General features: G+C 40.6%; 1 protein-coding gene across 16 annotated transcripts in view; it reads left to right on the top strand.

Annotated features, from left to right (window-relative positions):
• MITF (melanocyte inducing transcription factor) overlaps positions 1 to 16,203 on the top strand; it is a 339,864-nt gene that overhangs the window by 270,640 nt on the left and 53,021 nt on the right. For 4 of the 16 annotated variants that reach the window (XM_077451876.1, XM_077451875.1, XM_077451873.1 and 1 more), the window contains exon 1: positions 12,861 to 12,998. The exons of the other annotated variants lie outside the window; for them this stretch is intronic. In XM_077451876.1, coding sequence (XP_077308002.1) covers positions 12,966 to 12,998 — 33 coding nt within the window. In that variant the 5' untranslated portion in view covers positions 12,861 to 12,965. Of the gene's footprint in view, positions 1 to 12,860; positions 12,999 to 16,203 lie in introns of those variants that run through there. 16 annotated transcript variants of the gene reach the window in all.

Raw genomic sequence — 16,203 nt, 5'->3', positions numbered from 1 at the left:
CTGGAGGGAGCCTATTCGACACTTTCACAGCTCTTACTGTGAAGAAACCTTTCCATATTTGGAGATTAAATCTCTTTTCCTCCAGATGTAGGCTCCATGCACACTGAAGCTCAAAAAAGCTATTTCTGGACGCCAGATTGCTGGCACAAAACGCTGGTTTAAAAACCTGCTTTTAACAGCGTTTTATACTAGCGTTTATGAGCGTTTTACAGCGTTAGCGTTAATGGGCGTTTTTTTTATTAAAATACACAGAGGACACTCCAAAAATCCCACAATGCATTGAAAAATAGAATGCCGAACACTAATGAACGAGCGTTTATGAGCGTTTACAAGCATTTATAAGCGTTTATCGGCGTTTGTCGTATTTTGGCGCTGAAAAATGGCACTTTGAACGCGAATTTCTGGCGTTCAGAAAAAAGCCCATAAACTCCACTGCTCATTAAAGCTGAAAAACGTCCATGTGTGCATGGACACATAGGCTAACATAGAGTGGAGTTTATGGGCTTTTACAAAAAACGCCCAAACTCCAATAAACTGCAGTTTATCAGATTCAGTGTGCATGGAGCCGTAAAGCGTGCCCCCTTGTCCTCTGTGATGACCTTAAAGTAAATAACTCAACACCAAGTTCACTATATGGAGCACCTATGTGTTGGCTTGATGTATATGTTTACACCTACAATAAACATCTTGTGACCCACACACCTATTGTTGCGGTTTTCTGGACACCAAGCACTCCTTCTTGCCCACCTAAGTCTTCTTGCTGAAACAACCACAAGGTCATATCAGAAAGGTAGCAGCCCAAGCCCCTAAGAGGGTCCATCACCAGTATCCGTAATTGGGCATGACCCACTGGAAAGGATCGCTTCTCCTTTGAACACACAGTCACCCACCCGCAACCAATGACTGATCCAGTCAGTCCATCTCAAACCAGATATTTAATGGCAGTAGAGAAATAGTAATCATTAGCCTGGCTTTGCAATGTGACAGGGGTATTTGGATAAAAAAAAACGTAAAATCTGAATTTTCGAAGCACCACGCTAAAGTATTGGAGTCCAAAATGTAGTTGTTATTCCAAACATACAGTGTAATGGGTGCAACAGCCAACACATTTTGGGGGCCGCACATTGCTCCTTTCATAAGGGCTTAAAAATATATGTAAACAGTAGAGCTGCATGATTAATCATTAAGACGTTATTGCGATTTCTTCCTTGTTTGCGATCTTGAAAAAGGTATTTCCCGATTCTTTCTATGCAGATGGTCTGCACCCCCCTCCCCCCTGAAAGGTGCCAATTGTGGCGCCGGAGGGGGGGAGGATTCCAATGAGCGGAAGGTCCACTTTAGGGTGGACCTCCGCTTTAAGTTCCACTGCTAAAGAATGTTGTGATTCTTGGCAGACTGACCGTTTTTTTGTTTTTTTTTTCCCTTACTTTGGAGGGCTGTCGGCTTTAGCAGAGATTCCGGCGTAGATTCTGCAGAAGGTACGCCCCTTTCCGCAGAATCGCCGCCCCTTTCCGAAGGTCCCCCGCTGCCTGCTGGGAAACACGCGGATCCCAGAGACAGCGGGGACCATCCTTATTGCGCGGCGCGACTCGTGCATGCGCAGTAGGGAACTGGGAAATGAAGCCGAAAGGCTCCACTTCCTGATTCCCATACCCAAGATGGCGGCGGCAGCACCCGAGAGACGATCGAGAGATCGGCTTCGGGTGCCGACATCGCGGGTGCGCTGGGCGGGTAAGTGTCACTATTTTAAAAGTCAGCAGCTGCAGTATTTGTAGCTGCTGGCTTTTTTAAAAAAAAACGGCGGAACTCCCGGCGGACTCCCGCTTTAAGTAGAAGCATTGTAACAATTTGTCCTTTAGATACAAAGGAATACACTTTGGTGTGAAAATGAGGGAAGTTAACCACTTAAACACTAAACTGTTTTCTGACATTTGTTGGTTTCAAGTTAAAATCATTTTTTTTTGCTAGAAAATTTCTTAGAACCCCCAAAACATTTTATAAATATAAATATAAATATATATATATATATATATATATATATATATATATATATATATATATATATATATATATATATATTTTTTAGTAGAGACCCTAGGAAATAAAATAGTGGTTGTTGCAATATTGTATGCCACACTGTATTTGCGCAGGGAAAAAATTACACTTTAATGAATAAAAAAAAAACTAAGCAGTAACGTTAGCCCAATTTTTTTTATAATGTGATAGATTTTACGCCACGAGAATCATGATCTTTTTATTATAACTAAAAAAATTGGGATTCTCATTTTGGCCAGAATCGCGCAGCTCTATTAAACAGCAGGTATAAACTGTAATTTATATTCTCTAGTAGAAAAACTCAGTAACATTCAGCAGGCTGGTTTAGGCTACAAATGATCAAATGATCTAAAGACTGGCTGGATAAAATTACAAATCCTTAAATCGTTGGTAAGTAACAATTCTTATACATGAAATATACACTATATTACCAAAAGTATTGGGACACATACCTTTATACACATATGAACTTTAATGGCATCCCAGTCTTAGTCCATAGGGTTCAATATTGAGTTGGCCCACCCTTTTCAGCTATCAACTCTTCTGGGAAGGCTGTGCATAATGTTCAGGATTGTCTATGGGAATGTTTGACCATTCTTCTAGAAGCGCATTTGTGCAGTCAGGCACTGACGTTGGACGAGAAGGCCTGGCTCAGAGTCTCCGCTCTAATTCATTCCAAAGGTATTCAGTTAGGTTGAGGTCATTCCAGTCAAGTTCCTCCACGTGAGGAATCATGTTTTTATGGAACTTGCTTTGTGCACTGGTCCAAATCATTTGATGGAGGGGGGATTATGGTGTGGAGTTGTTTTTCAGGGATTGGGCTTGGCCCCTTAGTTCCAGTGAAGGGAACTCTTAAGGCGTCAGCATACCAAGACATTTTGGAAAATGTAATGCTCCCAACTTTCTGGGAACAGTTTGGGGATGGCCTCTTCCTGTTCCAACATGAATGCGCACCAGTGCACAATGGAAGGTCCATAAAGACATGGATGAGCGACTTTGAGGTGGAGGAACTTGATCTCAGCCCCCCATAAAACACCTTTGGGAAGAATTAGAGTGGAGACTGTAAACCAAGCCTTCTTATCCAACATCAATGCCTGACCTCACAAATTCACTTCTGGAAGAATGGTCAAACATTCCCATAGACACTCCTAAACCTTGTGGACGGCCTTCCCAGAAGAGTTGAAGCTGTTATAGCTGCAAAGGATGGGCCAACTCAATATTGAACCCTATCGACCTAGACTGGGATGCTTTTAAAGTTCATGTGCGTGTAAAGGCAGGCGTCCCGATACTTTGGGTACTATAGTGAATAAATATTTATAATATAAATTGTTCAGCCACTACAACTACTGTAGTCAGAAGACTAAATATTTATTTGCTGTCATGCAACATGCATATACAGATGAGTGTGAGAATTCTAGCGGACTGTGACTCTTGCCCCGGACAGAAGAAGCCCATTATTCTCTGTTTGGTTGACCCTTTAGTCATCACTAGTCAGCACTTTGTGGAATATCATTTTAAATGATTGTGAACTCACTCGTGTTTTCCATTAGAACCTTTTCAATTGTGAAAGGAAAAAAAAAAACCCCATTTATGATTTCTTAGTTACTGCTGTCAAAAATAGGTCCAGTCTCGGAGAGAACAGTTAAAAATAACTTAAAGGTCAAAAGCTTTGCCTATGGATTTTGCTTCAATAACAATCCCAACATTGTTAACATATAATTATATGTTTTATTATATATTATTGGATTCCCAGACAGAGAAAGTATTGTCTTATAGAGAAGAGTTCAGTCAATGTCAGATCATTTAAAAGACTTGAGTCTGATTTAATTTTACATTATGTATTTAGTCCATATAATTAAAGTAAAAGTAAAATATAATAAAATACTGCAGCAAGTTCTTTCTTGATGCTGTCCTTATACATGATATTACCAAAAGTATTGGGGCGCCTGCCTTTACACACACATGAACTTTAATGGCTTCCCAGTCTTAGCCCTTGTACACACGGTCGGAGAATCCGTCGGAATGTGTCCTATCGGACCGTGTTGTCGGATAATCCGACTGTGTGTGGTATGCATCGGACTGTTTCCGTCGGAATATCCGTCGGACCAAATTTTCCAACTTGTTGGAAATATTTTCCGACAAACTGGTCCAATCCGATAATGTGTAGAGAATTCCGATCGGACAAAGTGCCACGCATGCTCAGATCAAATTCCTACATCAAAGCTATTGGCTACTAGCGTGAACGTAGTCCTGTCGTAACGAAATTACGTCATCATGTTCTGAAAGATAGGATTTTTCGACAACTTTGTCCGACTGTGTGTATGCAACAGTTTCGGACACAATCTGATGGACAAAATCCGATGGATTTGGTTTGCAGAATGTCCGACCGTGTGTACGGGGGCTTAGTCCGTAGGGTTCAATATTGAGTTGGCCCACCCTTTGCAGCTATAACAGCTTCAACTCTTCTGGGAAGGCTGTCCACAAGGTTTAGGAGTGTGTCTATGGGAATGTTTGACCATTCTTCCAGAAGCGTATTTGGGCGCTGATGTGGACAAGAAGGCCTGGCTCGCAGTCTCCACTCTAATTCATCCCAAAGGTGTTCCACTGGGTTGAGGCCAGTCAAGTTCCTCCATCCCAGACTCGCTCTTTGGGTTTTTAAAAAAAATGTAACTTTCATACTCACCTCAATGCTGCAGGAACCGTGTGATACTGCAGCTGTCACACATTGACTCTAATGCCGCGTACGCACGAGCGGAATGTCCGACAGAAAAAGTCAGACGGGAGCTTTTCATCGTATATTCCGATCGTGTGTATGCCCCATCGGACTTTTCATGTTGAAAATTCTAACGGACCTAGAAATAGAATATGTTCTAAATATTTCCAAACGAACCAATTCCTATCGGGAAAACCACTCGTCTGTATGCTGTTCCGATGACCAGAAACGACGCATGCTCTGAAGCAAGTACGAGACGGAGGCTATTGGCTACTGGCTATTGAACTTCCATTTTCTAGTCCTGTCGTATGTATTGTCACCACGTTCTTGACAGTCAGACGTGTGTATGCAAGACAGCTTGAGCAGAATTCCGTCGGAACTCGGTCAGAAAAACCTTCAGAGTTTATTCCAATGGGAAAACCGGTTGTGTGTACAGGGCATAAGACTGAGAACTGAGCGATCACATGACCACTGACCGCTCAGTTCTTGGTCTGTTCAGAGTGGAGAGCAGTGACTGTCAGCTACGGCCAGCTATGCTAGCTACGGAACTGGTGGGTGCTCGCCTCTGCAATCAGATACAAAACGAAAAAAAAAGAAGAATAGGCTGCATACCACGATTGTAATCCAAAATCCATAATCCTTTCTTATGACATCCCACAGTGACATCACAAGACCAGAGTGCCTGCTAGACACATTTCACACTACTCCTTTATCATTACGCAGGTAAGTAAAAATGATGCACCTTAGGTGGGGCTATTTAAGGAACATCATTTTTACTTACCTGTGTAATGATTAAGTACTCAGAGTAGTGTGAAACGCGTCTACCAGGCACTCTTCTGTATCTGATCGTGGCATTCTTCTGTATCTGATTACAGAGGCGAGCACCCACCAGTTCCATCAGGCTTCCTCATCTCACCTGGAGCAGTGAGCCTTTCTTGTCTTATCTGCTGGTAGGGGGAGGCAGCTGTCAATCAGGTAGCTGGGTGGATACTTCCCAAGCCCGGAGCGGCTTTGCTATGTCAGTTGAAAGCTGATACTAGCCCATTTTCAGCTGACTCTGGGTCACTATATCATTCCCTGTAGTCACAGCCGCAGTCTCTGGTCATTCCCTGTACTCGCAGTCTCTGGTCATTTCCTGTAGTCGCAGTCTCTGGTCATTCCCTGTAGTCACAGCCGCAGTCTCTGGTCATTCCCTGTACTCGCAGTCTCTGGTCATTTCCTGTAGTCGCAGTATCTGGTCATTCCCTGTACTCGCAGTCTCTGGTAATTTCCTGTAGTCGCAGTCTCTGGTAATTTCCTGTAGTCGCAGTCTCTGGTCATTTCCTGTAGTCAAAGTCTCTGGTCAGGTCATTCCCTGTGGTCGCAGCCGCAGTCTCTGGTCATTCCCTGTAGTGGCAGTCTCTGGTCATTCCCTGTAGTCGCAGTCTCTGGTCATTCCCTGTAGTCACAGTCTCTGGTCATTTCCTGTAGTCAAAGTGTCTGGTCAGGTCATTCCCTGTGGTCGCAGCCGCAGTCTCTGGTCATTCCCTGTAGTGGCAGTCTCTGGTCATTTCCTGTAGTGGAAGTCTCTGGTCATTCCCTGTAGTCGCAGTCGCAGTCTCTGGTCATTTCCTGTAGTTGCAGTCTCTGGTCATTCCTTGTAGTCATAGCCTCAGTCTCTGGTCATTCCCTGTAGTTGCATTCGCAGTCTCTGGTCATTCCCTCTCTGGCAGTCTCTGGTCATTCCCTGTAGTCGCAGCCGCAGTCTCTGGTCATTCCTTGTAGTTGCAATCTCTGGTCATTTCCTGTAGTTGCAGCCGCAGTCTCTGGTCATTCCCTGTAGTTGCAGTCTCTGGTCATTTCCTGTAGTTGCAGCTGCAGTCTCTGGTCATTCCCTGTAGTCGCAGCCGCAGTCTCTGGTCATTCCTTGTAGTTGCAGTCTCTGGTCATTCCTTGTATTCGCAGTCTCTGGTCATTTCATGTAGTTGCAGCCGCAGTCTCTGGTCATTCCCTGTAGTTGCAGTCTCTGGTCATTCCCTGTAGTTGCAGTTGCAGTCTCTGATCATTTCCTGTAGTTGCAGTCTCTGGTCATTCCTTGTAGTCATAGCCTCAGTCTCTGGTCATTCCCTATATTCGCAACCGCAGTCTCTGGTCATTCCCTGTAGTCGCAGTCGCCTTCTCTGGTCATTCCCTGTAGTCGCAGTCTCTGGCAGTGGGACGGCTGGTGATGCGGCAGCAGGTAAGTGGATGCCCGCTAACAGGCAGTGCCATGATGGATCTGAAATGACAGGTGCTCTTTACATGTAAGGACTTATTCTTGCTGGTAGAATCTTTAATATTTGCAAACAATATGAAGGTTTCCTATTTAGAATAATAAGCTGTCAGGTCAGTAAAACAGCGATATCAGAACTGATTCAATCATACAGTTTGTAGTGTACATAGATTTGCAAAACAATGGCATAAAGGAATATTCCTGAACTTTGTTTTATCTCATGATTACTGTGAAATTGTGTGAATGCATCAATGCAGTGCATGTTATCTCAGCTTGAAGCGCTTAGATTCATTAAATGAGTTTACCAAAATTATAAATATTTCAGAATATACAACCTCATGCTACATAACTAAGCTCCATTTCACGCTGAATAAACTAAATGATTAATGTATCCTACATAGAAAACTATTTTATTTATTTATTTATTAAAATAAATTTCATAAAAATCAAAAAAATCAGATTTAAATAAAAACAAAAATCAGATTTTTTTTTAGATTTAAAAAAAAAAAGATTTATTTTTATCCACCCTGTTCTGTGGACAGGTGTCTTTTATACAGGTAACAGGCTGAGGTTCAGAGCACTCCCTTTAACAGCCCGTACACACGATCCGAATATATCATACGACAGATTGTGCGAGTTTTTCCGCTTAATAGTCGCAAGTAGAAATTGAATAGGTAAATAAAGTCATGAAAAGTTTCGTACGACAGAAAAAAAAAAATTGGAAGTGGAGTAATGTATTTGTATTGTATTTTCGGACGACAACTATACTGACTAAACGAAAATCATACGATCTGGTATCGTACGAGAAAATTTTTCGATCAAATAATATCGGATGAACTGTCGTGATCGGCTCTCGAAAGTAGTGTACACACGATCCGAAAATCGTACGATTCTTCCTCGGACGATTTTTCGTACGATATTTGGATCTTGTGTATGGGCCATTAGAGAGTGCTCCTAATCTCAGCTCCTTACCTGTATAGAAAGCTATTTAGCCAGCAATATTTGAGCAAAAATTGATGCCGCATCCAGTATTGAACGAAAGGGGATCCCCTTGTGGTGGACTTTTAAGGCATGATATATCTAAGAAAAATGTGTAGTTTTTAAAGTTTCAAAAATATTTATTTAGAAAAATATAGAAAGCAGATACAAAACAGGGAATGCTTTAACATATCTAGAACGTATTCACGATCATTAGATACAAAATACAATCTATACTTCTTGCACCCGACGCGTTTCAAAGTACAGAGTTGTCTCCTTCTTCAGGGGTATCTATTAACAAGAAGAAATCGTGTTTTAAAATAGAGTAATAGGTAAATGAATACATAGCATTTGCATTAATGTCTAAAAGATGTACACATAATTAGGAAAAATTCTCAAAATTGACTTACATACATTATGACGGTATGATTGTATGATTGACATACCAGTGATTGTTTCTTTAGCGTGTTCTCACATGCTTTTAAAGAAACAATCACTGGAATGTCAATCATACAATCATACCATCATAATGTATGTAAGTCAATTTTGAGAATTTTTTCTAATTATGTGTACATCTTTTAGACATTAATGCAAATGCTATGTATTCATTTACCTATTACACTATTTTAGAACATGATTTCTTCTTGTTAATATATACCCCTGAAGAAGGAGACAACTCTGCGCTCTGAAACGCGTCGGGTTCAAGAAGTATAGATTGTATTTTGTATCTAATAACGGTGCATACGTTCTAGATATGTTAAAGCATTCCCTGTTTTGTATCTGCTTTCTATATTTTTATAAATAAATATTTTTGAAACTTTAAAAACTATAAATTTTTCTCACATATATTATGCCTTAACCACTTAAGGACCTTCTCACGCCGATATACGTTGGCAGAATGGCACGGCTGGGCACAGGAACGTACAGGTACGTTGACCTTTATGACCCCACCTACGGGTCATGCGCGCGCCGCCGGTGGCACATGCGCGACCCGGTCCAGAGCTCCGTGACCGTGGCCCGCGGACCCGATCATCGCCGGTGTCCCACGATCAGGTCGCAGAGCAGAAGAACGGGGAGAGGTCTGTGTAAACAAACCTCTCCTCGTGCTTCCTAGTGAGCCTGTCACTGGTCGTCTGTTCCCTGTTATAGGGAAAGACGATCAGTGACATCACATGCCAAGCCACGCCCCCTACAGTAAAAAAAACACACACACACACTCACACTTAACCCCTATACTGCCTCCTAGTGTTTAACCCCTTCACTGCCAGTGACATTTTTACAGTACTTAGTACATTTGTAATCGCAATGATCGTTGTATTAATGCCAGTGGTCCTAAAAATGTGTCAAAATTGTCGGACGTGTCCGTCATAATGTCGCAGTCACAATAAAAATCGCTGATCGCCGCCATTACTAGTAAAAAAAAATATTAATAAAAATGCCATAAAACTATCTCCTATTTTGTAGACGCTATAACTTTTGCGCAAACCAATCAATAAACGATTATTGCGATTTTTTTTAACAAAAATATGTAGAAGAATACGTATCGGCCTAAACTGAGGAAAAAAATGTTTTTTATATATTTTTGGGGATATTTATTATAGCAAAAAGTAAAAAATATTGAATTTTTTTCAAAATTGTCGCTCTATTTTTGTTTATAGCGCAAAAAATAAAAAACGCAGAGGTGATCAAATACCACCAAAAGAAAGCTCTATTTGTGGGGAAAAAAGGATGCCAATTTTGTTTGGGAGCCACGTCGCACGACCGCGCAATTGTCAGTTAAAGCGACGCAGTGCCGAATCGCAAAAAGGGGCCTGGTCCTTTAGCTGGTAAATGGTCCGGGGGCTTAAATGGTAAAAGTCCACCACAAGGGGACCCCCTTCTCTTTTCCTTACCTGTATAGAAGACACCTGGGAGCCAGAAATCTTGCTGATTGATAGGGAATCAAATACTTATTTCACTCATTAAAATGCAAATCAATTTATAGCGTTTTTCTGTATATTTTTGTTGTTATTCTGTCTCTCAATATTAAAATAAGCCTACCATTAAAATCATAGATTGATCATTTCTTTATCAGTGGGCAATGTACAAAATCAGCAGCGGATCAAATACTTTTTTTTCCTCACTGTATAAAGTATATTTAATTTATTTAACGTGAGCAGTACGGATATCTACATTTGGCTTGGTATGAATCTACTACAAAGCAGATCTTGGAGGAGGTGAGGGAGAGGAGCACAAGGAGCCAATCTGGCGTGCTGCTGTGCAAGAAGCGCCCTGATAGGAGAAGAAAATAGTGGTAAGCTACCTAAAGTCTATAAATAGGGAACCCAAGCCACATCCCAAATTAGTAGAGAAAAAATGGAAGAGGATGCCCCAGGCATTGTATGGGCAAGGGATCAGGCCAAGAAGAGAAGTAAAACGTAGTTACATAATTGCCCAAAAATCACGCCATATTGAACACAACTCAGCGCCTATGGATCCAGTCCTACGGATAAACAATTTACGTTAAAATAAAAATTTATATTTACATTTACATAATTACATAGTAGGTGAGGTTGAAAAAAGACACAAGTCCATCAAGTCCAACCTATGTGTGTGATTATATGTCAGTATTAGATTGTATATCCCTTTATGTTGTGGTCGTTCAGGTGCTTATCTAATAGTTTCTTGAAACTATCAATGAGACCACCACCTGTGGAAGGGAATTCCACATCCTTGCTGCTCTTACAGTAAAGAACCCTCTACGTAGTTTAAGGTTAAACTTCTTTTCTTCTAATTTTAATGAGTGGCCACGTGTCTTATTAAATTCCCTTCTACGAAAAAGTTTTATCCCTATTGTGGTGTCACCAGTACGGTATTTGTATATTGAAATCATATCCCCTCTCAAGCGTCTCTTCTCCAGAGAGAATAAGTTCAGTGCTCACAACCTTTCCTCATAACTAATATCCTCCAGACCCTTTATCAGCTTTGTTGCCCTTCTTTGTACTCGCTCCATTTCCAGTACAACCATCCTGAGGACCGGTGCCCAGAACTGGACAGCATATTCCAGGTGCAGCTGGACCAGAGTCTTGTAGAGCGGGAGAATTATCGTTTTATCTTTGGAGTTGATCCCCTTTTTTTAATGCCAATATTCTGTTTGCTTGGTTAGCAGCAGCTTGGCATTGCATGCCATTGCTGAGCCTATCATCTACTAGGACCCCCAGGTCCTTTTCCATCCTAGATTCCCCCAGAGCAGGGGTAGGGAACCTTGGCTCTCCAGCTGTTTTGAAACTACAAATCCCATGAAACATTACAAGACCCTAACAATCACAGGCATGACTCTTAGCCCTTCTACACACAGTCGGAGTTTCCGACGGAATGTTTCTTATTGGACAGTTTTGTCGGATATTCCGACTGTGTGTGGTCTGCATCGGACTGTTTCTGACTGAATATCCGACGGATCAACTTTTCCAACTTGCCGGTAAAATTTTCCGACAAAATGCTCCGATCGGACATACTCCGATCATGTGTAGCCTACTCCGACGGACAAAGTGCCACGCATGCTCAGATCAAATTTCTAGACCAAAGCTATTGGCTACTAGCCTGAACGTAGTCCCGTCGTAAGGAAATAACGTCATCATGTTATGTACAATCGGATTTTCCGACAACTGAGTCCGACCGTGTGTATGCAACATCACTTCCAGAACTCTTCCAGAATTAATCCGTCGGAACTAATCCGACGGATCTGGTTGCCGGAATCTCCAACAGGGGCCTAGAGGCAGAGGCATTATGGGATTTGTAGTTTCAAAACAGCTGGAGAGCCGAGGTTCCCTACCCCTGCCCCAGAGGTTCTCCCCCCCCAGTGTATAGATCGCCTTCATAGTTAACATAGTTAGTTACTTCTCTACTTGGCCTTATCCCTTGCCCATACAATCCCTGGGGCACCCCCTTCCATTTTTTCTCTGATAGGAGAAGAGACAGCAAAGTGACTTAGAGATGTGCTCATCAGTAAGCTGCTTCGTTTTGTTATTGGCCAGTCACAGGATGAGGGAGGTGGGCTGTAAGTGAAAGCGAAACTGCAGCAGAGAAATGTCACGTTCCCTGCTCTGTTAGATGGGACTGTGCTGTGGGGCAGAGCTGTGTAAATCTAAGAACTTGGATGGACAGAAATACAACAAGTAAAACATCCTTTTTTAGCAGTTTGCCCAGAGTGCCGCTTTAATTTGAACAGTCTGTCAGTAAAGGTGTCCCAAAATGTGCGCTCACTTAAAATACGCAACAGCGGCTCTTTTACATTAATACAAAGCCAACAGCGGTGCCTGCTTAAATGAGATGAAAGCCTATCTTTTGTTACAAATGTGTGCATCTCCTGGAAAAAATAAAAAAAAATCATAACGAAAAAGGACCTTAAGTGGGGCGAATGAATAGTTACAGTAGCCGGCGATAAGATCTAACACAGTGACATACACTGGGCCATCAAGGAGCCATCTCCAATGTATGGAAGGCAGACACGTGTACGGGAGACTCATGCGTAGCCATCCCAATGCCATGTCTGCTTTCTTTAAGAAACGAACACACAACTTTTAACCTTATGGGTTAGAAAGACAGACCATCGTCTATCGGCAGCACTGGAACAAAAGATGAATAGACGAAACGCCCCGAGCGCTTTTGTCAATTTGACTTTGATAGCATGCCCTCTTTAAAAGAGGTCCTTTTATGTTTATGAAAAAGAATGACGTCAAAGTCGTCAGAAAAAATAGTATCCAGATAAATGGCAACACTTTCCTGGCTCCCAAAAAGCCCCTTCTATGAGCTGTTTGTTTCTTTACACGCGTAACTAATTAGCTTAGCTTATTATAAGCCCTCGATAGCTGTAATGAAGGTTCTAGTGCGCACTTAGCAAAACTTGTTGGTGGAGGTTGAATAAAGAAGCTTGAGAGATAAAGATAACCAAATTTGGTGATTTTCAAGCTAAAGCCGTTGGACTGTAGCATGCTGGAAATGCTTGACTATAACCATTACCAGGTGGGATTCAATTCTTTACTTTTTTTTTTTTTTTTTCATTTTTTTTAAATTTAAATATTAAATATTATCAAATTTTAAATATTCATTAATGCATGCTTATTCTTAAGTGCAAGTTCTGAAATGCAATAGCTCATGGCAACCAATCAGAATTCACGCTTCATCCAACCAGGGCGATAATATTTCTGATCTATTGCTATAGATTGCTGCACTTAAAAATAAGCAGTTTTGAATAAGTGTGATCGCTTTTGAAATCTAGTTTTACAAAAAGACTCTGTTTTTATTATTAATTAATTTCGGAGCCGCGCAGGACCCCTTCGTCATCACACGAAGGTGTCCTGACGAAGGTGTCCTGCGCGGCTCCGATTGTGATGCAATCTTTTTTATTAAAAAATTTTGGATGAAAATTGTCGATCCATGGTGTGCTGGCGAATATGTACGCTTGTTTGGTCGTTTCCAGGACCCAACTGGTAATTCGCTGCAGCACCCAACATAAGAGGCATTTTTACCAGGAATGTGTGCCATAGGAATATTGATCAGACTGTTTTTAATCACAGGCATGCCCCACTTATATGTACACAATGGGGTTTATTTACTAAAGCTGGAAAGTGCAAAATCATGCTCACTTCTGCATAGAAACCAATGAGCTTCTAACCCCAGCTTGTTCAATTGGTGGTAATAAAACCTGGAAGCTCATTGGTTTCTTTCAGAAGGGAGCCTGATTTTGCACTTTCCAGCTTTAGTAAATAAACCCCATTGTATACATAAAAGTGGGGTATGCCTGTATTAGGATTCATGTACACGGGACGTTTTTACAACCTCTCCTGAACGATTTAACTTGACAGATAGTAACCAGCGTTTAAAAACGTCCGCTTTGCCACGTTTACATGCCGCGTTCAGCCGTATTTACACTTAGAAGCGTACTTTTTTTTTTTCAAATTTCTTTAAAAAAAAATGCCTGTAAATGAAACGCGGCTAAATGCGGTTACAGGCATTTGCCGTTTCTGATGCCTCTGAACATCCGTCCTGAATGCATTTTTTTGCTTTCCAAAAATTTCTTCTAAACTCAGCTGCTTAGAAATAACTATAAACGGCCCTGTGTACATGTACTGATAGGATAACATAGAGGAGGGTTCAGGGGCAGTTGAAAAAAATGCCCAACTGATCCTAAACGTCCGTTTACCAGCAGCAGTGTACATGAAGCTTAATGGCCTGTACACACGATCGTACGACAAATCGTACAACCTTTTTTGCTTAATAGTTGCAAGTAGAAATTGAATAGGTAAATAAAGTTGTGAAAATTCTCGGACGAAAAATTAGAAGTGATGTCACGTGTTGTAATGTAGTTGTATTATATTTTCGGATGATAACTATACTGACTAAACGAAAATCGTACGATCTGGTATCGTACAAGGAAAATTTTCGTGCTTGTCCAGTCGAATAATATCGGATGAAATGTCGTGATTGGCTCTCGAAAGTAGTGTACACACGATCCGAAAATCGCACGATTCTTCCTCGGATGACAGTTTTCATACGATATTCGGATCGTGTGTATGGGCCATAATTAGTTGTATTGTAGAAAAAACTTTTAAGTAGTGTAATGGAATATAAATTAGATAAGTTACCATTTCCATTTATTACCCTCCCTTTTAAGGAGAATGTATCACCAAAAAATATATAGCACTTCGTAATAGAGTAGCTCACTAATTAGATAAAATGACAAGTCGGTGGGTGAATGGATTAAGGTACAAACGTATCAGTTCTCTAAGCTGTGTGACTTGTGATATCTGTTTCTTTTTTTTCCTCTCTGTGCTTGTTCATGTGCCTATTAGTACATAGGTGTGCTATCATTATTCCTTTGCTTTTTAACAAACAAAATTGCACAATGCATGTTTTATATATTTTTATACCTTTTTTTTGTTGCATTAAACATGCTTCTGTCTTCTAGATAACAAACCTTGGATTACTCATTTTTTTGACAAAAATAAGTATTTCACTTTCAGGGGAAAAAAGCAATGCATGTCACGATTAGAATAGAAAATTAAAACATTTGACTGATTTATTATTATTATTTTAATACATTAAACACATTTTACAAATTTTGCCTGTTATTTTTTTACTTATTTTTTAATGCTCAACCCTGTTCTGGGTGTAAGTTACATCCCTGGAATCATAAAAATATACCTGGTTATGTGTCTATTAGTACATAGGTGTGCTACCGTTATTCCGTTACTTTATAACAAAAACTTTGCACAATGCATATTTTATATATCGTAAAAAAAAAAAAATTGCATTGCATGTTTTATATATTTTTATACCTTTTTTTTTTTTTTTGCATTAAACATGCTTCTGTCTTCTAGATAACAAACCTTGTATTACTAATTAATTAAATACTAAAAAAATAAGTATTTTATTTTAAGGGGAAAAAAAGTAATGCATGTCATGATTAGAATAGAAAATTAAAACATTTGACTGATTTATTATTATTATTTTAATACCTTAAACAAATTTTTCATTATTATTATTCATATTATTACTAATACAATTTACTAATTTTACCTGTTATTTTTAACTTATTTTTTAATGCTTAACCCTGTTCTGGGTGTAAGTTACATCCCTGGAATCATCTAGGGGCTGAAATATACCTGGTCATGTTTCCTTATGCACAGTGCAGTGACATATATACAAATGGCAGAACCTGATCTGGTGGGGGCGGGGGGGATGAGAAACACTGCTCACCGTCTTCACCTGTGTAAGTTTTTGTTTAAAGAATCGGGTCACCAGTATAAAGGGGGCAAAAAATTAATTCAGTGCTTCACTTTTAGTTTTACTTTTAGCTTTTTAGTACACATGGAAAGGCCCCGCACACATCGGAAATTCGGCCAGCAAAAGACCGAACTTTTCATCGGAAAATGCGACCGTGTGTATGCTCCATTGGACTTTTGCTGGCAGAATTTTCTCTATTTTTCCGACGGAAAAGGTTGCTATCGGAAATTCCAATCGTCTGTGGCAAATTCCGATGCATGCTCAGAAACAATTCGACACATGCTCAGAAGCATTGAACTTCATTTTCGTGGCTCGTCGCAGTGTTGTACGTCACTGCGTTCTTGATGGTCAAAATTTGTTGTGAACATATGCAGGCAACACAAGCTTGAGCGGAATTCCATCAGAGTTTCTTCGGAAAAACCATCCAAGGCTTTTCCAACGA

This window comes from Lithobates pipiens, unplaced genomic scaffold (assembly GCF_037356315.1).
Source record: "Lithobates pipiens isolate NorthernLeopardFrog02 unplaced genomic scaffold, aLitPip1_a1.2 Scaffold_23, whole genome shotgun sequence".
NCBI classification, from domain to species: Eukaryota; Metazoa; Chordata; class Amphibia; order Anura; family Ranidae; genus Lithobates; species Lithobates pipiens.
Note: the sequence above shows the minus strand (reverse complement) of the source record. Positions and strands in the feature narration are given on the sequence as shown.